General features: G+C 36.6%; 3 protein-coding genes and 1 long non-coding RNA gene across 7 annotated transcripts; 3 read left to right on the forward strand and 1 right to left on the reverse strand.

The window, feature by feature from the left end:
- Positions 1–2,982: 2,982 nt before the first annotated feature.
- On the reverse strand, positions 2,983–5,819 carry LOC145238857 (uncharacterized). Of its 3 annotated transcripts, XM_080102136.1 has the most exons (6): positions 5,434–5,819; positions 5,201–5,370; positions 4,238–5,070; positions 4,083–4,112; positions 3,895–3,987; positions 2,983–3,743 (listed from the first exon to the last, which is right to left on the reverse strand). In XM_080102136.1, exons 1-6 carry the CDS (start codon positions 5,443–5,445, stop codon positions 2,983–2,985), a joined length of 1,899 nt encoding a protein of 632 aa, XP_079958262.1. In that variant the 5' UTR covers positions 5,446–5,819. The 3 variants fall into 3 exon arrangements, with proteins under 3 accessions (XP_079958262.1, XP_079958269.1, XP_079958277.1); XM_080102143.1 differs by lacking the exon at positions 4,083–4,112; XM_080102151.1 differs by lacking the exon at positions 5,434–5,819 and having other exon boundaries at positions 5,163–5,261.
- On the forward strand, positions 3,945–6,111 carry LOC145238881 (uncharacterized). The gene is made up of 3 exons (XR_013862201.1): positions 3,945–4,009; positions 5,217–5,392; positions 5,819–6,111. It is a non-coding gene; the product is annotated as an uncharacterized LOC145238881 (long non-coding RNA).
- A 5,052-nt stretch (positions 6,112–11,163) lies between these two features.
- Positions 11,164–13,100, forward strand: LOC145209544 (deoxyribonuclease TATDN1-like). Its single transcript, XM_080079854.1, has one exon. The coding sequence runs from the start codon at positions 11,731–11,733 to the stop codon at positions 12,646–12,648; it is 918 nt and encodes a 305-aa protein (XP_079935980.1). The 5' UTR covers positions 11,164–11,730; the 3' UTR covers positions 12,649–13,100.
- On the forward strand, positions 13,090–20,137 carry LOC145209543 (5'-AMP-activated protein kinase subunit gamma-1-like). 2 transcript variants are annotated; one of them, XM_080079853.1, is made up of 12 exons: positions 13,090–13,167; positions 13,935–14,028; positions 14,086–14,147; positions 14,634–14,830; positions 16,150–16,207; positions 16,487–16,630; positions 16,907–17,105; positions 17,533–17,659; positions 17,901–18,066; positions 18,349–18,386; positions 18,455–18,607; positions 19,461–20,137. In XM_080079853.1, exons 4-12 carry the CDS (start codon positions 14,651–14,653, stop codon positions 19,563–19,565), a joined length of 1,170 nt encoding a protein of 389 aa, XP_079935979.1. In that variant the 5' UTR covers positions 13,090–13,167; positions 13,935–14,028; positions 14,086–14,147; positions 14,634–14,650; the 3' UTR covers positions 19,566–20,137. The 2 variants fall into 2 exon arrangements, with proteins under 2 accessions (XP_079935979.1, XP_079935978.1); XM_080079852.1 differs by having other exon boundaries at positions 14,086–14,132.
- Positions 20,138–21,559: the final 1,422 nt, after the last annotated feature.

Here is a 21,559-nt window from a genome sequence, read left to right on the forward strand (position 1 = left end):
ACCCAAGTTGTTTATAAAACTAGTTGTACTATAAATAAATTGAACTGTAGTATTTGGTCACACCGATATTACTGACACCAATCTCTAAATCATGAAATACTAATTGCGCCATGGGTAACTCGTAAATTGTAAAATTCCTGCAAATTGGTGACTCAGCAATTATTGTCACCGTTAACGCCTAAACTTCGTTGCGCCACTTACCGGAAATTCCCAAGCCGGCATGATGTGAGTTTTTGTGTTAGTAGCTCTACCGAAGTAGCCTAATCCTGTGTTTATAGAGATCAGTGAAATAATATCATTAATTAATGATAGGGTTAGGGTTAGGGTAATGTTTTACGATGAACGTTACCCTATTAAATAGGCGCGTTTTTGAGTTTTAATAGCATCCTCTTTATTTTGCATAAACCACTGAGGCATAAAGGTTCTGTGTTTTTGAAGTTCGAGTTATTCAGGGTGAATTTCTATGTTTTGTTTGTTCGCTGCCACTAGGTGGAGCAGACACTCCTCTCCTTTCAGCAAAGCCTTTTTTGCAACTTGCACGTTGTCATTAGATATCAAAAGGGTCAATCGATTATTAAGCAACTCGTATTCATCGCCATGGAAAACTCTCAAAACATTGGTCGAAAGAGCTAGCGAATTCATCGGTCGGAAGCGCAAACAGTTAAAGAAACTTACACCTTCGTAAAAGATCACACATCAGAACCGCCAACACAAGAAGAGAAAAAATGGGAAACCGACATAGGGATTAGTACAGAAAAGCCCAACTGGAGGAAAGTGTACAGGAACACATATAACTGTACCTTAGAAAAGAAATTAATTGCATTTCAAATCAAATTAAACTTAAGAGCGGTAATAACCAATAACAAACTTATTTTTTATAACAAACCATAGTTTCCCTGAAACCACTTTTCACTTGTTTTACGCTCGCAAAGTTGTCGCCCTATATTGGAAAAATGTTACTTCTTGGATCTCTCGCAAACTGTTACTAAATATTAAACCAAATGTAGCGTTATATTTATTTGGAACCCGCAGTTCTGTTACACCATTGCTAAATTGTATTTTCTATGTGCCCGATTTGTGATAGCCTATACCAATAGAAATATGCACAAAACAGACCTACTGTGAACAGATTTATTAACGCATTGAAAATAACGAAACAGTCGAACTTATTATTGCCACTAAAAGAAAAAAACGTGCAGAGTGCTTAGTTAAGTGGTCTGGCCTCTGAATGCCGTTCAATACTAAGCATATATCTGTTTGTTCATTTGTACTTTTATGCATCTACCTTTCTTTTGTGTCTAAATCGCAATAAAAAAAATTGCAATTTGCATGCCGTTAGGAATTTTCTTGGATTTTGGTAGCCCTATAGCAAATAGATTGCTAAGTGCAAGGTGTTGCTCAAACACAGAAAACCATTACTACAAACGAAAATGGTCAAATACAAAACGTTTTAAACACAGTTTGCATTGTTGACATCGGCACGCATTAGGGTTCCTTGGATTTTCGAGAAATCATTAAAATTTCTCGCGTGAAATCACGTCACGTTTCATAAACAAAAGTAAATGCAATACCTCTTATTACGTGTTATTTTTGTTTCAACTCGCCCCTAAAGCGTACTGGGCACATTAGTTTCTTCCTTTGCACTCGAAACAGCGATTTTTAACGTGCTTCGCCGGTTTTGCCACTAAAGTTTCATCTTTCCCAAACAGTAGTCACGCTTGATTGCGTTGGATCAAAAACACAACCCACAATTCTGCATGTTCGACTTAGTACAGGTGTGAAATTTCACATTCTTACCTGTACTAGAACTGAATATATGCGATGTTTTGTGTGTTTGCTGGAGCCTTTTTTCCGCTGTTTGCCCTGTGGACGTAGGTCACGGTCGCTTCGTTTTTTGCTGGTTTGGCAGCGAATCGCGAGACTCTCGAGATTCTCGAGAAATAAAAAGGTATTTTCTCGTTTATCGAGAAATAAAGGAACCCTAGCACGCAGTAGGCAGTCAAACTTTGTGAGGGGAAATGGGTGTATGCAGTCAAATTGTGTGTCAATTTTAGTGGACATCCAGTATGGATAGTATGGCAGCTGCACACCCGAGACTATTTTTTTCAAGTTTGATTGCACACTTGAGACAATTTTTAGGTTTGCGACACCTGGTGTGTTTGTTCTCTTTAAAAAAAAATCGCCTTCGAAATTTTGTTTTACGTTAGTTAACCAGTGTCGCAATTGCATTTGACGGTTATTTTGAGATTTTTGTTAAATATTTGTAAATCGGTTAGCTTTTTCTTGATGAGGTGCACACTTAACTGGTTCATGCACACCTGGAAATTCTTGGTGCACATCCGAGATCTCGGCGAAATGTGCCATAAAATCCAATGTGGGTGGACATGCAAGCATGCATAAAGACAGCGGTACTCGAGCCAGTACTAATCGATTAGTAAACACAAAACAAACAATGTGCATCAAGACCTCTAGTTCAGTGGTTCTCAACCGCCGGCCCGCGTCAACTTTCCTGCCGGTCCGCCAAATATATTACAATTTTATATCTCAATTGCAAAATGCAAGATGTTGAAGGTAGAGAATTCGTGTGGAAGTCAACGCTCTACTTCGCCTTGCAGAAACTTCATTGAAACCGCGTTTAACACGTATGATATCAAACGGACAGCAGCAATTTTGAATTGCATATTTTTGTAGTGATTACATTTTGGGTTGATTTTGAAAGTCCACCGGTCCACAAAATTTGTTTTAAAAGTTTACCGGTCCGCAAACTTAAAAGGTTGAGAACCACTGCTCTAGTTTACTCTACTGATAGGGTGAGGCGTTGCTCAAACAAAGAAAACCATTACCGCAAAACAAAAAATGCTGTTGTGAAGTTTGGTACACATATATTATACAATACAATAGATATGATAAACACATTAATACACAATTTCACGCTAAAGCATGAGATTATTGAAATTTATACAAAAAATGTATACGTTTTTATTAGTTTTGTCCTGCATTTTCCATTTGTTTAAGTCTTTTTTCCATAACTTTAACAGCGTTTTCTTTTGGATTTGAGTAGTCCATTGAAGTTTTATAAGCATTCATTGCAAGCTTAGTATATTCAATGGCTTTTTCCTGTTCATTTGTTTCAACCAAAGCTATTCCAAAGTTGTTTAACAAGTGGGCATAAACCTGGTGTCTCCCAGCATCTTCACCGAACTTAGTTTTCATGAGTTGAATTCCTTCAAAACAGGTTTTCTTCATCTCTGTAAAATTCCCTGCCAAATATTGACACCACTCAATGTAATGCAAACACCATGCTTGCAACAAGATCTGACTTGCAGAGTTTTTGAGGGTTATGTTTTCAATGCGCTCTTTCATGCTTTTAATGGATGGAACCACATAATTGAGAATAGTGTTCTTAATTGTGACATTTCCACCACTGTTTAGTTTGTCAAGTTCTACCATTCCTTTGTTGGATTCCATAATACCCCATGCACATTCTTTAATACGATCTGCTGCTTGAATTGGTGTCAAATTGGCAATACACTCTGAAGAAATTTTGTAATACAGAATAGCTTCCAAGTGTTTTTCATTATTGCGATATTTTTCAGCAAGGTCCCATGCACCCAATGTATCATTTTTTTCCAGCATCTTTTTTGATATTTTGGTTTTAACTTCTTTTGCCTCATTGTATTGTTCACTCTTCACGTGTTGAACATACTGGTGTACAAGGTGGCTGCCTTCGTTTTCTGAAAAACCTGGATAAAAATATGTTTGTTTTTCAAGGTTAGACTATATAGGTGGTACAATTTGTTAACAAATTTGTTTTGAATTTGACATTATGACAAACATTTTTTACCAGATTTTTAAATATGTTAAATGCATTGTTACAAACGTAATTCATAATACCTTGCATTGTCCAAAATGCAACAGGAATTGCAATGGAAAAGAGAAGCACCAGTAAAGAGACAACAACAGAAAGTTGTGGCAAAGTAAAGTTACCTGCAAAACAAAAATAAATCAGGTAATTATGTTGCTGTTCAAATTAGGATGTTACAGTTGAAAGCTTTAAAGTAAAAAATACAAAAAAAACTCACCAGTTCCAAGTCTTACTGTCCTCGGAATATCTACAAATATGTTATTTTTAAAACAGCTACAAGATACAACTAGGATCAGTAGACTTTTATGCAGCAAAAAGGCATATGATATAATAATCCGTAAAAATAGTGAACGATCTGTGAGTGAGGTTTACCTGTAAATTCTCCTTCACGAGGTGAAAATTTGCTTAACTCTTGCCAGCAGTTTCTACTTGGAACAGTTTGCTGCATAGATTCTTGTGCTTTAGAAACTTGCCGTGTCACCTGCACTTGATCCTGTCTTTCATAAATTTGTTGAAGACGTTCATTGACTTGAGTCATATGAGGCCGATGCGCTGGGTTTTGATCCCAGGACTCTTCCATCATGGTTTCCATTTCCTCTGCTAGCCTTATTTCATCTGGTGTAAGGTTTGCTTTCCAGATTTGTATTTCTTCACAAGTGGGCCGCTGACCATTTATCACTGCATTATATATCGGATCACCAACATGATATGGCGGAACGCGTGATAAAACCATGTGTATGATCAATGCAAAGCTGTATGTGTCATGTTCTTGTTTTAACTTCCCCCCCATTTTTTGAAGGCGTTCTGGAGCTGCGTATTCCAATGTAAATTGTTTGCCTGTTCCATCTCCTGCAATTCTAGTTGCGGTACTTGTCATTCGAACAATCTCCGCGCTGCCAAAGTCAGCAATTTTGCAGTGTAAATCTTCTGTCAAAAGGATGTTATCTGGTTTTAAATCTCCGTGGACTAGTCTTCTGTTGCTCAAATTGTGAATGAAAACAACTCCTTTAGCACTTTCAGCTAGGATGCGAATTCTTAATAACACTCCCACATCAACTCTGTGATCCAAAAGCAATTGACGCAGATTTCCACCTCGATAGTATTCCATAACCAGACCCATTCCAAATTTCCACTTTGACCATCCAAAAACATTTGCAATGTTGTCATGTTTGGCTTTTTGTAGAAGCTGTAGTTCTTCATTGATGCTGCAAGATTAAAACATGGATTTAGGGTTTTCTGTATTTGTGTTACAGTTTTTGCTAGGGTTTATACATGTGGGATGACTAATTAATCCTACCACTTTGTGTGAGGGTTTGTTGAGATACACCGACCAACCTTCTTTCAATTGCAGATTTGTCAACTTCACCTCCAGTAATATCCATACATTTAATCGCAACAAAGTCATGAACGTTATGACGACCAACTATTACTCGGCCAAAACCACCTGCACCAACTTCATATGAATGTGGGTCACAAAGAATTGTTCCTGGATCATATTCGCGAAGCTGAAACAATTTAAACTTTTAGGTAACAATGTGTAAATTGAAAAATAACTGCCCATAACATACCTCCCCATCCATGTTCAGGCTATCTTCCTATGCAAAGTAAAGGTTTTTTTTCGTTCAATGTATGTTAAATGTATCCTAGCTTCCTGATTTGTTTTTGTAAAACGAGCTTGTAGATATGTTTGAGTCGATTGCGTTTAACGTCAAGCTTGGTCAACCAGGCGTTCTTTCAAAAATCACAAACGGAATGCGGAACCGATTGTAAACAGCGGCTTGTGTGGTTAGGGCTGACATACAATAGGTTGCACTGTGTCGCCGTTTTTTTGTGATTTTGCTATTCACTTCCATCGAACGTGAGTCTGGCCTTTATTCCACTTATTATGCGTCCTTGGAAAAACATCTGGGATTTTCGTAGGCCCTTGTTAACGTGAGTTTACATGTATTTCAGTGAGGCGAATTCGGATTTCAAGCATTTGCCAGCGACGGACGACCCAGTTTTTTTCCAATTTAGTTGCAAACGACAAACGGTGCCTGATTGTGACATCAGCTCCAGTGTTTTTCGCGAACGACTTGTGCGTTGGGCCGACTTATTCATAAATCTAAAACTAAGGTTGTACCAGAAACTACTAAGCTAAGTAGTACGCATAATAACTGAAACGGTCAAGGTAGCATTTTGTTTTTAAATCGAAGCACTATTGTAACGTTTGCACTGAAAAATAAACATCTTCAAAAAACTTTGAATTGCACTTGTGGGCTTTGGTGAAGTTTAGTTTTTTTTATTGCGATAACTAAGATACAAAAAAGGTAGATACTTGAAAGTACAAATAAACAAACAGGTAAACGCTAAATATTGAACGGCAATTAGAGGCCAGACCATTTAACATTTAATAAAGCACTCTGCACGTTTTTTTCTTTTAGTAGCAATAATTAGTTCGGACTGTTTCGTTATTTTTAATGCGTTAATAAATCTGTTCACAGTAGGTTTGTTTTGTGCATATTTACATTGGTATATTACAAACCGGGCACATAGAAAAGTACAATTTAGCAATGGTGTAACAGAACTGTACGTATGGGTTCCAAATAAACATAACGCTGCATTCGGTTTAATATTCAGTAAAAGTTTGCGAGAGATCCAAGAAGTTACATTTTCGCAATACAGGGCGACCAGTTTGCAAGTGTAAAGCAAATGTAAAACGGTTTCAGAGGAACTTTGGTTTTTGGCACTTTTCTGAAGTTACCATCCCAATTTTATATAGTTTATTATTTGTTATTGTTAAGTTTAATTTGATTTGAAACGCCCTTAATTTCGTTTCTAAGTCACAGTTATATGTGCTCCTGTAGCCTACACCTCCCTTCAATTCGGCTTTTCTGTACGAATCCCTATATCGTTTTCCCATTTTTTCTGTTCTTTTGTTGGCTATTCTGATTTTACGAAAGTGTATATTTCCTTTACTGTGTCAAACACGGCGGGGTTGTAGAAAAATGTAGTTTTAATTGGGTAATGTCGTCCATAGTGCCGTTAAGCAAGGATGGCAGTACGTAGGTACGGTACGCAAAGAAATCTGAGGTACGGGTACGGTACGATGTTACGGTCCTTCACTAGAGCGTACCACCGTACCAAAAGCGTACCGTACCACCATACTGGTACGCATATTAAATGTTGATTAAACGGTCATTTTTGCTTCGTTACCATTTGCAGATAATATCAAAATTGTTCAAAACTGGAATTTAAGTTGTTTATTATATGATTTCATCACAATGTCCCTGTACCAAAATAGTGCTCAAAAAAGTTTATGGCGTCACTGCTAAATATTTTGTGCTTACGGGCTGACCGCTATGCAATAGGAGGTTTACACGCACTGTAGGCCTATTATTAAAACGCGCACATGACAAGAATAAAGATCAACTCGGCATTTGTAATTGATTCTCAAAAAAAGCTGGCTATAGTGTTGTTGTCTCTTTCGCAGCAATGGTTTTAAGAAACATGCTGTTGAAAATTATATATTTTCGCTGCACGAGCTCATCGTAGAAAACACATCAATCTTTCATTTCGAATAAGCTGGTTGTAGTGGGGTAGCTTGAGTTAGGGTTGCCATACCGTCCTTATTTCTACGATTTGTCCTTATTTTGAAGGGCAATGTCTTAAAAAAAGTTCATTGTCCTTATTTCTAAGAAATGTCCTTGTTTTTGACTCGAGTCCTTATTTTGTCTTATTTTCAACAACTACAAAGAACAAACGTAGTAAAATGACAGTCAAATCCCTGCTACAAGTAAAAGTAAACCTAGACCTGAGCTGTCGTGAGATGCACGAAGTATTTTCTACGAACAAGGAGTCGCTGGAACAGATTGTTTCTGGGCAAAAAAATATGGCATGGTTCGTATAAATGCAAAGATTTGTTCAAAAACGTTTGTTTTGTTTCGTATGAAAATTTGATTTTTCGATTGACCTTATTTTTGGTTTCAAGTCGATGGCAACCCTGTTTAGAGTTTAGACACCTGTCCTTTAAGTGCATGTCATACATGGTATTCAACCTAGTCCCGATTGATTTTTTTGAAGGTACGGTACGCAAAAAGTACGGTACGGTGGAACGGTACGTTTTGATTTTTGAACCAGTGTAAAGTAAAACCAATCGACGATAAAAACCTTGGTAAAACAGAATCAGTCGGTTCAATAAAGGAATATATATTTCGCCTATGTCACATCATCAGTTCCTGTAATCGAAATACAAATTGATATAAAAACTAGAAGGGTGGCTTAGCACATATTGCCCTTGCACATACACTATAACCTATTTTAAAACATTAATATATTTCCTACACTTATTTATATTGGGTCCCATATTAGCCATCGTCTTTTATAACTTTAGTCGTTTCTGCAAGCAAAAACTCATGGGTCCCCACACATGCAAAGTTGTAGATAATGCATTTCAATAGATAACAATGAGTAAGTAGGATAACTAATTGAGGTTCAACACACACAAACTTAAAAGTAGGAAACCACAAAAAATGACTCAATCAATAGTTACTGCAAAATTTCAGTCCAATCTGCCAACGTTTAAAATTTCAACCACTAGAGGTGTTTTAAGCAACAACCGTTAATGTTTCTGACGTCAAAGGGCTGTTAACAACCCCCGAACTGCAATGGCGCAATAATGATAATTAGCATACTTTACAAGCTATCCAAATTTTAGCCAATTCTGACGTTCTTTACAAACTCACCCTTTTAAGGGGGCTAGCGGGGTAAATACTAGGGTTATCCGAAAAACAAAGTGGGATGCACATCTACATAACTATATCTACCGTCTGTGTAAATTTCAGCCAAATCCATCAAACATTTGATGGAAAAACGAGTCGGACAAACTTCGGGGAAAAAACAGTTTAGGGGGCTAGCGGGGTAAATACTGGGGTTATCAACAAAAACAAAGTGGGATGCACATCTACATAACTACATCTACCATCTGTGTAAATTTCAGCCGAATCCATCAAACATTTGATGGAAAAACGAGTCAGACAAACTTCGGGGGAAAATACCCATTTTAGGGGGCTAGCGGGGTGAATACTGGGGTTATCAACAAAAACAAAGTGGGATGCACATCTACATAACTACATCTACCATCTGTATAAGTTTCAGCCACATCCATCAAGCATTTGATGGCAAAACGAGTCAGACAAACTTCGGGGGAAAATACCCATTTTAGGAGGCTAGCGGGGTAAATACTGGGGGTTATCAACAAAAACAAAGTGGGATGCACATCTACATAACTACATCTACCATCTGTGTAAATTTCATCCAAATTCATCAAACATTTGATGGAAAAACGAGTCGGACAAACTTTGGGGTGAAGAAAAATGAAAGAAAAACAAAGAAAAAAAACAAAAACATTTTGAGTAAAATCAATATGTGTCCCCTTCAGGGAAGGGGACCCATAATGAGTGCTAAAACAAACACGCTAAAATGAATAAGTTGGCAATTAGTAACAGCATCCCCTGTGTTTCTTTGTTATACTGTTTTACTGCTTTGAGTTTATTTTATTCATTTTAGCGTGTTTGTTTTAGCACTCATTTTTATCGATTTTTATTTCGATTACAGGAACTGATGATGCCACATAGGTTAGGGTTGCCATTCGTCCGGATTTTCACTGACATGTCAGGGAATTTAGTGTTTAAATCTGCGTCAGGGAGAAATGTCAAAATGTACCTAAAAGTCCGGAATTCAAGAAAAATTATATGTATATATTATAAAATTAATGTACCAACGGAGAAAGTTTGTAGTAGATAGCTACAACCGCGTCTATACCATGAAACGATAAGAGGTAAACTGGCGGCGCGCAGGTTAACGTACCTGTTACTGTTTGATGTGTGTGCGCGCGTAACAATACCTGTTTGTTACTAGATGTTTAACAATATGCTTTAAATACACAAATAAAAATCCGCGTCTCAAGAAAACACAGCATTCGAAGCTACATGAGAACGTGGAAAATTTTATTTAACTGTGTACCTATTATGCAGGGAACTAACAAACAACTAAAAGTCATTTTTACAGTGGAACATTTTTACAGTGGCATTTTTCTTCAAATTTGAAAAGGTCTTTGTGACTCCCATCGTTTAATTTTTTTGGTTAAAAAAAAACTTAACTAAACAGAAGCGTGCGCAGAAAGTTAATTGACAAGGATCAGAGTATCGTATGTAACGTTTTCTCGTATCGCTGTCCGTGTGACTTCCCAATATTCTATTTTATTCCGGAATGAAGTGTTTGGATCGCAAAAATGGTCAACGTAGCGGTTCTCAGACTGGGGTCCGCGGTCCTTTGGGGCATTTTACGGGGACCTCGAAAAGGTGGAAGTAATTCTATATCCTTATTTGGCGTCAGTTTGTGCAACTGGATAAGTTGAAATCAAAGTTCAAGTGAGAATCGACCGTCTCCAATGTTAAACAATAGGCTTTATTGCATGACAACTAACAAAAATGCAATTGTTCGCGCACAATTGTAATGTTTTTTGTCCTGTCTGTGAGGTCAGATTTGGATCATTGTTATGCGCAATTTTGCATAACTAGCTAAAATCCTGTAATCAACTTTCGTTTTTTTGAAATACACACTCAGACTTACGTCAACACATTTGGACTTAAAGTTTAAGAAAAACTGGGTTCACGCGACCGAGATAAATTTTGTCAGGGATTGTGTTTCATAAAATATGGCAACCCTAACATAGGTGAAATATATATTCCTGTTTTAAACCGACTGATTCTGTTTTACTAAGGATTTATAGTCCATTGGTTTTAATGTATTATAATTAAAAGGCTAACAGTGATCGTCAGGTTAAGCCATGCTGTTGATGGTTTTGATCTATTACAAAAGTTGTTATTTTGATTTTTGACATTTGGTACGGTACGCTCTTCGTAACGAGGTACGTGGTACGGTCAATGCAATACGTACCGTACCGTACTGCCATCCTTGCCGTTAAGCATGCTGTTTTACGATTTTCCTCCGTAAAACAGCCAAATTTGAGTTTATTATGTCAGTAGGGCATTTTCGATTTATTGTTTATTTTCGCCACATTTTGACCTAAGGATATAATACTTTTTGCTGATATCGCACTGATTTGCTGTCCTGCCCAAAAAATATTTTATTTTTTTCAAAAAATATTACCCTTATAAAATAAAATTGTTTTGCTTCATTGCGCAAGTAATACTGCCATGCATGACTGCACTTTGTTATGCATGGTTAAGCAGGGTATTTCCATGCGAAAGGACGAAGTTTTGGTCAATTACCATTTTTCATGTTAAAACGATTCAAGTCACAATGTTAGTCACAGGTTTGTAATTTGTATGAAAGAAATCGACCTTAAAACTCCACAATACCTGCAAAAATGTTTAATGGGGTCACTTTTCTAGCAAAATTGAGATGCATTACATTACGTTTATACATTTTAGTTAAAACAAATAAATCATTGTTTAGTTGCATTTATTTTAAATTTTTGCAAAAATTTGCAAAAACATAGAACATAAATATGGACATGCACAAAAATAAAATTAAACCGACAGTGCTAATACTTTAAGGCAGTAGTTCTCAAACTGTGCGGCGCGACGCCCTGGTGCGTCGTTTGAATTTTCCAAGGGCGTCGCAGAATTTTTGTTTCGTGGCTTTTTGTTGTTGTATCAATAAACACAACTTAAATAAAAAGTTTCCTCATTAACTTTTATTTGCTGGTGCGTCGCAAGTCCAGAAAACTTTTCCAGAGGTGTCGCATCAAAAAAAAGTTTGAGAGCCACTGCTTTAAGGTAAAATTACAAGTTGACAATAAAAAAAAAAAACATTTTATCCAGGGTATTTTGTTGATAAAGGAAACAAGTTAATTGTTAATGAGAATCACTGGTTTCTTGTTGAGAAAAATGTCTAAGATGAAGTTCATTGACATTGGTGTTAATTTAACTGACCCAGTGTTTCGTGGAGTTTATCACGGAAAAACAAAACATGAAAGTGACTTCTCAGATGTGTTACAAAGAGCTGAAAATATTGGAATGGATCGAATGATTGTCACCGGTGGATCACTGTTGGAATCTACAGAAGCAATTAAACTCTGCAGTCAGTATGATCAACTTTATTCCACAGTGGGTTGCCATCCAACCAGATGTGATGAATTCAGTCAAAACCAAACGAAGTATTTCAATGACTTGCAAGAATTAATTGCAACAAACAAGAAAGTTGTAGCAGTCGGTGAGTGTGGATTGGACTACGATCGACTTCATTTCTGCAGCAAAGAAGTTCAGTTGAAGTTTTTTGAGGTTCAGTTCGAACTGGCCAAGCAGAATGATTTGCCGATGTTTTTACATTGCCGGAATTCACATTCCGACTTTGCTGACATTATGAGACGACACAGGCAAAGTATTCGTGGTGGCGTTGTACATTCATTCACAGGCACACGCCAGGAAGCTGAAACTTTACTGTCAATGGATTTGTACATCGGCATCAATGGTTGCTCACTTAAAACCGAAGAAAACATTGAAGCAATGAAATCTATTCCAAGCGATCGTTTAATGATTGAAACTGATTGTCCGTGGTGTGACATTCGACCCACTCATTTCGGCCACAAAAACATACAAACTACTTTTCCAACTAAGAAGAAGTGGGAGAAAGGTTGTTGTGTGAAATCACGGAATGAACCTTGTCACATTGTGCAAGTTTTAGAAGTTATGGCTGCAGCAAGGAATGAGGACAAAGAATTGTTAGCAGAAACTTTATACAACAACACTGTTAAACTATTTTTTGAGAAAAGTTAAAAACAGTTAGGAACACTATACACGGACTTAAAAAGTAATTTAATCACAATCATAACTGCCAAAGTACTGGTGATGACAACAGAGATTGTTGAAAAATGTGCGTGATGTATTCTATATACACCAGTAGTTTGGCAGTTATGTTTATGATTACGTTAGAAATAGACTTTGATGTTTTTTTAAAAAAACAAGTAAAAACCACATTGAAGTTTTTTGTAGCCATGGTTGCACTGAATGAAAAACTGCCCAATAAGCTATCAATCATTAACTGACATGTTGTCAATCATTTCATTGGCAAACATTGTTCGTATGGATTGCGGTATGCGGTGCTGCAAAGTTGTTTGTGGTGAGCTGGCTTTTATATGGGTTACAAATGTGCTAGTCTGGTTAAGTACCACTGCAATTTAGTATTTTGTGCATTAAATACATTAGAAATAACATTTTTTCTTGAACAGGTTTGTTAAGGATTTCTAGGGAATTCTAGGCAATATATACTTGGTGCAAATTGGCTTTCATATACTGGTAAGTAAATTTACATTGTCAGTTTTTAACTTGTTTGTGTGACTTGTAAAGTGTTGTTGCAGATCTAAAAATGGCCTGTGTGATTAAAATTTTGCCCAGTTGTTCACAAACAAAAAAGATAAGTCCCTAACTCCACTTGACACATTGTATCTGAGCAACAGAACATAGTTGTAGTGCTCGGAGACTAATTATAACATCAACATGTATATATCAATGTAAGGTGTCTGTTCTGTGTCACAACTGACATGTGTAGCTGCAGTTACTATGGTTTTCCCTAAGTTGCTTAAGTGCTGTAAGTCGCAAGTTAAGTCACCAGAAACTGTCCCGATGTCAGATAGTTATCGCGTTCAAACGTATCAGCCGACCAGCACACAGTGTCAATGTATTTGTGATAAATGTGCATTTGGCGCGTGTCAGGTCGCTGACCATAATTGCATTTCCTCGCACAATTCGTCAAGTAATAAAATATCTACTTATGTTCAAGGTATTTTAAACAAATTTTATTTTAAAGTATTGTTTTGAATTTTGCTTTTATTAAAAAGATATTTAATAAAAACCAAACTGCCAGCGTTGTAGATAAAACACCTTCATTTTAATAAACAGACGTTTAGACAAAAACAATTGTCATCATCAGTGAAAATATCATTGGTTTTTATTAAAGCTACTATTTAAGTCTGTGTCTTATGTACCTTTTTGCATCTATTTATTTAAAACTTGATTGTTTTCACTTGACATTCCTACATATATTATATTACATGTGTTTGTAGGTTTTGGTGCTCAGCCGTCTACGAGAAGAAGGTCATCAATTTATGATTATTACAGTGGGAAAAGTTTGGAGAAGCCCCCGCGAGTTGTTACAAGGTTTGTATCAAAATAATTTTGTTCTTTCAGTTTTGTTATGTGATGTTGTTATTTCAGAACCAGACGGTCAATTCAACTTACTGCCAGGCCGCTAAAAACTCATCGTAAGTTGTGTTTTTGTAATATATGTCAAGTCAATTTTATTGCATTGTCACTTCTTCAAATTTGTTTTTGTTAAATGGTTGGTATAATAGAAAATGCTATGGCTTATTGAGGCAATTAACTTGTCTTGTTTTTTTGTAAACATATAAAATAGGGGCATAAAAACTTGGTTTATAAATGTATATTGTTTCAATACTTGGTACTAAAAAGTTTTAAAAGTTAAATCAGGGTTAGGGTTAGGGTTTTAGTTTGCATAAACACTAGTTACAAATTATACTTTTTAAATGTTGCAGCATAAACATTATTTGGATAATTCCAGCAATTATAGCTGATTGCAAACTGCAGTTTTTGCGAACAATCCTTAAAAACATTGATTCTGTAAAATGCTGTTTGCAGACACTGTCATGTATAAATGAGTGTGTTGCTGCATATACATTATACGGATATTCCCAGCAATTCTAGCTGATTGAAAACTACAGTTTTTTTAATACTTTATGATTCAGTTGAAGAAAAAGTTGCGATGATAAATTCAGAGGACTCATCACAATCAGAGAGTTACCTGTCTCGAACTCAGACATCTCCCGCTTCGCTGAGCCACGCTGCGACTGATCCAGTTCTCGTTGCAAGCAGACACGACCGCAACTTCATTTCAAGGTTAGGAAGATCTGATGAACTGCTCGATCTGACGCAAGATACTGAAGTAAGTTTATTAATAAATAATCTGTTTCTACCAGGCATAATATATCGACAAATATGTGGCTCTTCCTGCACTTAATTAACGTTTTTACGGTGTGTTGCAAAAAATATTTTGACGAAGAAAGCGAATCTGAACTCTTTAAATTACCACAACAAAATTTCCTGGTTTTATTTAACCCTGAATCGTCGCAGTTGCTTTACTTGAAAGGAGATTTCATTAATAAGAAAATGTTTAATGTGTTTCTTAAAATATGAACTGAAATTCAGTTTTTGCCCAGTCCGCTTTTTATATGGTAACACTTGATCAATTATGCCAAAAAGTTTTGATTTTTGATGAGCCTATTGCAGTTCGCAAAACAGTTACTTTACATGTTTTATTAGATTCAGTCCCAAGTTGTCCAAGTACATGTACATGTATTATACCACAAGACTGATTAAAAAACACAAGAATATTTCAAACACTTAATGTTTTTTGGTTTTAAAAATCCAATATTTATTATGCAGCGTTTGATTTTTCAATACCTTTGGGATATTTAAATTCCCATGGGGTAATCGAAATTGGCTGTTGGATAGAAAATTAAATTTACAGACAACTAAATCTATGAAGGATTTTCATTATTTTGAGCTGCTCAGTTTTCCAGCAAATGTACCAACTAGTGCATTATAAATTTGTCGGTGTATGTTGTGAAGGCATTGCATGAATTTTATTGAGGAAGTGTAAAGGCAGCAAACAAAGTATGACAAGTGATTAATGACACTCACTCATATCGCGATGTTCAATAATTACCAGCACAATAACAGCTCAGTGCTTCTCACATGCGGAAATATATTTGAGCTGCAGTTGAGGTTTTCTGCCATAGACCAGCAGTTAAACCTAAACTGAGTATAAGTTGGTGTTGAGATGCTTATCAGAGTAAAACCATGAAGAAAGTTTGGATTAAATTGAAGGATTCTAACAAGAAGAATTTTAAGGCAATCTAAAAACAAATTTTGTGCAACTTTTAGCCAAAAGTTGTATTCTTTTACAGCAGTGGTTCTCAAACTTTTTTATTAGGTGCCAAATGCTAGTTTTTTAAGTGTGTAGGGAGCCGCATAAACACGACCCTCAGAAAATCACTAAAGATTTATTACCTTGAAAGCTAAAATAGCCATCTCTGTTGGGTTTTTTAGGTCTGGTGGAAGTCGCAAAAAATGCAGCCCTAAATGCAGCGGTTAAAAATCACTGTTTTACAGTGTATTTGAAAACAACTCATCAGATTGACGAAAAAAACTGATATTGGTTATACTTTTTGGTGATATTATTATGTGTTTATATGTTTTCAGAACATGTCAACCAACGACGATGAAATAATGATTGACCGACTGAGCCTCGACGGATCAGGTTTGACATTATGTGTTTAATTCGTTTTGTTTATTTATTAACAAAACCCACTTTAAGCTGCAGGCAGTGCACATTATTTTGACCTAAAAGTTCTCATCAGTGCAGCTGGTGACGACAGATCGGCCACATTAGCTACTGTAGCCATTCAACGGCATTTCAGTTTGTTGGGAGCAACAGGTTAAAAACCATGCCTCACCTAGTAGTTCAAAAACAGTGTGCACTGTCTGCAGCTTATGATCTATTAGCTGAGGCTTTCACAAAACCCACTTTGTTTTGTAGAAACCGATGAGGATGGCTCAAGGGTTTACGGCTGTTTCATGAAAGAACACAAATGTTACGATCTAATTCCAACCAGCTCCAAACTTGTTGTATTTGACATCAAACTACCCGTGAAAAAAGCTTTTTATGCCCTTGTTGCAAATGGTAAGGAGATTTCTATGTTTCATTTGTACTAATTGTTTAAGCTGAACATAAATTGAGATCAGCTTTGAAGCACTGATGCAGACCAGCGATCACGGCACACTCATATATAAATCACAGTACGCCAAACCCATTGAAGGCTCCATACCAAATCTACCGGTAATCAAGCATTTACCACCATATTGCAAGGCTTAGGCTAGAAAAAAATCTAAAAATTTGTTTGTATGTTAATGGCTGTAAACCTGGAGAGTTTGTACTGAAACTAATATTTCTATGTAGGACTCCGTTCTGCCCCCTTGTGGAACAGTGAGAGCCAGGAGTTTATCGGAATGCTGACGATCACAGATTTCATCAACATCCTTCATACTTACTACAAATCGCCGACTGTTAAAATGCACGGGCTGGAGGAGCATTTGATTGAAACATGGAGGAACGGACCCCACAGCACAAAACTTATTTCTATCGATCCTGATGCGAGGTAGGAACGATCTGTAACAGTCCGATCATAATGTACAGTTGAAATTAAATGATCAAAGTATTTTGCTTATTAGCAGACAAATTTACCAATATATCAAATGTGGTGTTGCACAAACCATTAAATATTAGCTGATTTTACTGAAAGCATCACCTGTTTCATTGCACACTTACAATAAACTCAAAGTTGTTTGGTTGTGGTTTTGCTATTGTTTCCTGCAAACAAAAAAAACTTTAATTTCCTAATATACCCAATACATTTGTCAAATTTGTAACTTAATCATATATTGACAAAAGCTTTTGATGCCATTTACCTTTTTCTTAAAATACTTTCATGTATTTGCCTAGCAATATTTTTTGATATTTGTGCTTTACATTGTATTATTGATAACGAGAAACAGAACATCTTGACAGACATATTTTGTTTTTAGTTTGTTTGATGGTCTTCGTCAACTTGTGAAGAACAAAATCCATCGGCTGCCGATCATGGAACTAGTCGCCGGGAATCCCCTTTATATTCTCACACACAAACGAATTCTTAAATTTCTTTATCTTTTTGTAAGTTTTGTTTGTATTTTTCACCTTTCTCTAAAAATTGTTTTTATTTTCTATTCCAAACAATTTAAAATTTCACTGCACCATTGAACTTAGCTATTGCTGCCAGCAATAATGTATAACCAAGTATTGCTCTGAATTTTTATTACAAATAATCAACGTTTCAACATAAGACACCTTCATCAGGATAATGGCATATCTTGCAACACAAGTCAGTTTTATCACTCTACTTTTTTCACGGCAGGTAAATGAACTTCCCAAACCAGCATTTATGAGCAAAACTTTATCTGAACTCCGCATTGGAACTTACACAAGAATCTGCACTGTCACTGAGGACACACTGATTATTGAAGCGCTCAGGTTGTTCGTGCAAAACAGGGTTTCAGCTCTACCTGTTGTAAATTCTGTTGGTAAGAACCAATTATGGTAACTATTTATGTGTTGGTTTAAATATTAGGTTTTTTTGAAAATATTTTGAAATGCAATTACCAGAGGAGCTCTAAAAAGTTGATATTATGCCAGGCAGCAACAGCTTATATATAGTGTTTTTGTTTGACTAAAAGTTTTTTGAAAAGTTATATGCTGAAATAGATAATTTGCTGACAATATTTCATGCAAACTGTTAAGAGGACTATTTTATGGCGTTTATAAATTGTGTTGTAAGATATATGAGTTATTTTTATTGTTTACAGGCAAAGTGGTGGATATTTATGCCAAATTTGATGTCATTGTAAGTTGTTTGGTTTTTATCCTATTTTACATTTCACTCAAACTTAACAATCCACGTTAAATTGACAGAACCTTGCAGTTCAGCGGTCGTACAACAACCTTGACATCACAGTGAAGCAAGCATTGGCCCATCGGCCCCTGCGCTCCCCTGATGGTGGGGTGTTGAGATGTTACTTGTCTGAAACGTTGAGTGCCATTGTGAAGAGGGTGGTTGATGCAGAGGTATTACACAAATTGTGAAAATTGTTACAAAAACTTTTCAAATGTGCCTGATAGGGATGGGACGAAACTAAAAATGTTGTGTTTGGTCGAACATCTAGCCAAATGGTATTTTTTTAAGTTTTTAAGTTTTTTTTAAGCCGCAAAAAAACGAAACCTTGAGAAAATCACTAAAGATTATGACTTTAAAAGCTGAAATAGCAATGTTTGGTGGTTTTCTGAGGTCTGGTAAGGGCCGCAAAATAAGCAGTTGGGAGCCGCATGCGGCCCCGAAAACCGAGTTTGAAAACCACTGATCTAGCATCTCACGTTAATGCTCGTTGTTGGGCCAAGCACGTTTGGTACATTGTGACGTCACAACCAATCTCAATTTCACACGATAGTTTTGTAGCTTTTCCAAAACCTCTTACATCACCTGCGGTGTACTAAGATGTTCAGGCCCCAGAAGTACGCATTATTCCACCACTTAACCCATCTCAAAACACTCAATTTTGTTCTTGGATACCATTTTGGACACTAGTTACGCATGGTCGAACGGCATGAATATGCAATATTAACACTCGGGTCAGTTTGTGCAACTGCTCGACCGAGTACCGAGCACCAAAATAAGCGGTGCATGGCTGAGTGCTCCGGCTCGGCTCGGCTCGGCTCGGCTCGGCTCGGCTCGGCTCGGCTCGGCTCGGCTCGGCTCGGCTCGGCTCATCCCTAATATCTGATAAAACATATGAATAGATCCAACACAATAGCAACAATCAAGCATGAAATAAAACAAAGTTAGGTTGGGATTCGAAACTGCGACCTCAAGACTGCTTTTAACAGCAGCACGTGGTTGCTGACCTTCGATTTCTTGTTTCAGGTTCATCGACTGGTTGTGGTTGACAGCGAAGATCACGTGATTGGAATAGTGTCGCTTTCCGACATGCTCAGTTTCATGGTTCTACGTCCCTATGACGACGTGTAAAGCGGCGTTGTGTCGTCACTATCTTCACTTAATCAGTGTCTTAAAGAGGATTTTTTGTTGAAAATTAGGAAAGTTAACTTGCCAAATATACAATGGTTTTATTTTTGAAAATCGCTGATAAATGTAGGAAGATGTTTTTAAACATTGCAACTGTTGCTGAAAAAAAACTTAAACCTCTGTTTGCTGGGAAACGAAGATTTGTGGGTTTGGTATTTTTAGTTGGAATATTAAAACTGAAGTTTAGTCGCTTTATGCAATAGATGACCCGGCTAACATGTTTGGTATTTTTTCGCCCGATGATTTGATATTTACTTGTTGATCAAAAAATTCAAATATATATTTTATACCAAACAAAAACCGTTTTTCTTCCCAACTTTTACCCACGACCCCCAATTCAGTTTCAAATTTTTATTCTTTTGTGAAATTTGGTTCAAAGCACTTACGCCAGAAATCCTCTGCGTGACTGTTACATTGTGAATAGCGTTTTGTCTACTTTCTATGACATCACAGTGCTTGCAACACGCCATTTTGTATTCGTATTATGACGTTGTGAAATAAACTGGAAACGATAAGATTGTTTAAATTTGCAAAAAACAACCATTCAAAAATGTTGGGGCTAACAATGATAAAAATTACAATTAATCGGCATCGGTTCGTGCAGGGGAACTTCTTAAATGCTAATAAATAATGGTTTGCCACGTCCAGTATTATAGGTTGGTCCGGTTTTGGGCATTAACATTGAGCTCGGGACTGCCTCTACCGGCGACATTGTGTTGTTACAAGTAAACATCAAAAATCATTATTTGAAAAATAGGGGCTATTGTCGACATAAAATCTAATAACATGCGAATTTGCATCATATGAAGTTAATCTCGATAGGTGGCGCAAAGAGCACTGGAGAATATTACAAAGAAAAACTGCTAATTTATACCAGTAGATGTCGTTGTGGGCCGAAGCATTTTGCCGAACGGTCTGGCGCGCCTGACCCATGTACAGAAATAAAAACCCTGATCGGGATTCGTCCCCGGGAGAGTCCTGGGTTCGAACCCCGTGAAAAAATAATAATAATAATATCTAACTTTGTGGGTTTCACTCTGGGCTGAAAACACGTACTCTTGAAAAAATTATGGAACCGATTTACGGTTTTTCTGTGCATACAACACGTGGCACTTGTATGGGCACATTTTCCCTGTCTGCTTAACACAATTCACAATTTCTGCGTCTGAGGTAGTCTAGAGCACAATTGTTGTGCATGGTATGAATAAAAATTTTGTTCAAAAACTACTTTTTTGTCGCGATCAGCAAAATATGAAGTAAAGGTCTAATTATGGTTACGTCATTGAGTTAAAAATTAGTAAATAATCTCCAAGACTTTGTGAATTTCGTTGGTTGCGATTTAGCGTATTTAAAAAAAAATTAAAATCATTAAAGTGTTTTTAGCGGCACCGACTGTGCTTATAAACGTTTTATATTGCCACAGAAACATTACTTTTTCAAAACGAAGGTCACCTTATCCCGCAGAGCTTCAGTACAGGTTTGTATTGTTGGAAAAAGTCTATTGTTTAATATCTTTAGCCTCCCGTGTTCCTGCCGGTTTTCGTTTTAAATTACACTCAAGTAGAATGTGTTGAATGGCCGTCAAGGAAACTCAGACAGTGAACAGTCAGAAAGAGCGTTTAAAGTAGTCTTAAACCTAGCACAAGTAGTTCACTCTAGCATTGATAGCATTGATTTTGGAGGTCACCTTGGCAAATGACATAAGCATCAACTGTTTGCTTTATAACACGAGGCCTGGTGTTTGACAAGTCACCTAAACCTTGAATCCTGTAATCATTAACTTTGCGTACGTGATGAAAGAATAACTAGAGATAAGGTGCCGATGAATCGCACAATGTAACAGTTTAAAACTTGCCATTAAACTCTTATTGAATTAATTAAAGCAATTTTTGTTTCAAATTTGCATTTGCCACCTTCACAAACTCTTTCTTGTGATG

Source organism: Phallusia mammillata, chromosome 1 (genome assembly GCF_965637545.1).
Source record: "Phallusia mammillata chromosome 1, kaPhaMamm4.hap1.1, whole genome shotgun sequence".
NCBI classification, from domain to species: domain Eukaryota; kingdom Metazoa; phylum Chordata; class Ascidiacea; order Phlebobranchia; family Ascidiidae; genus Phallusia; species Phallusia mammillata.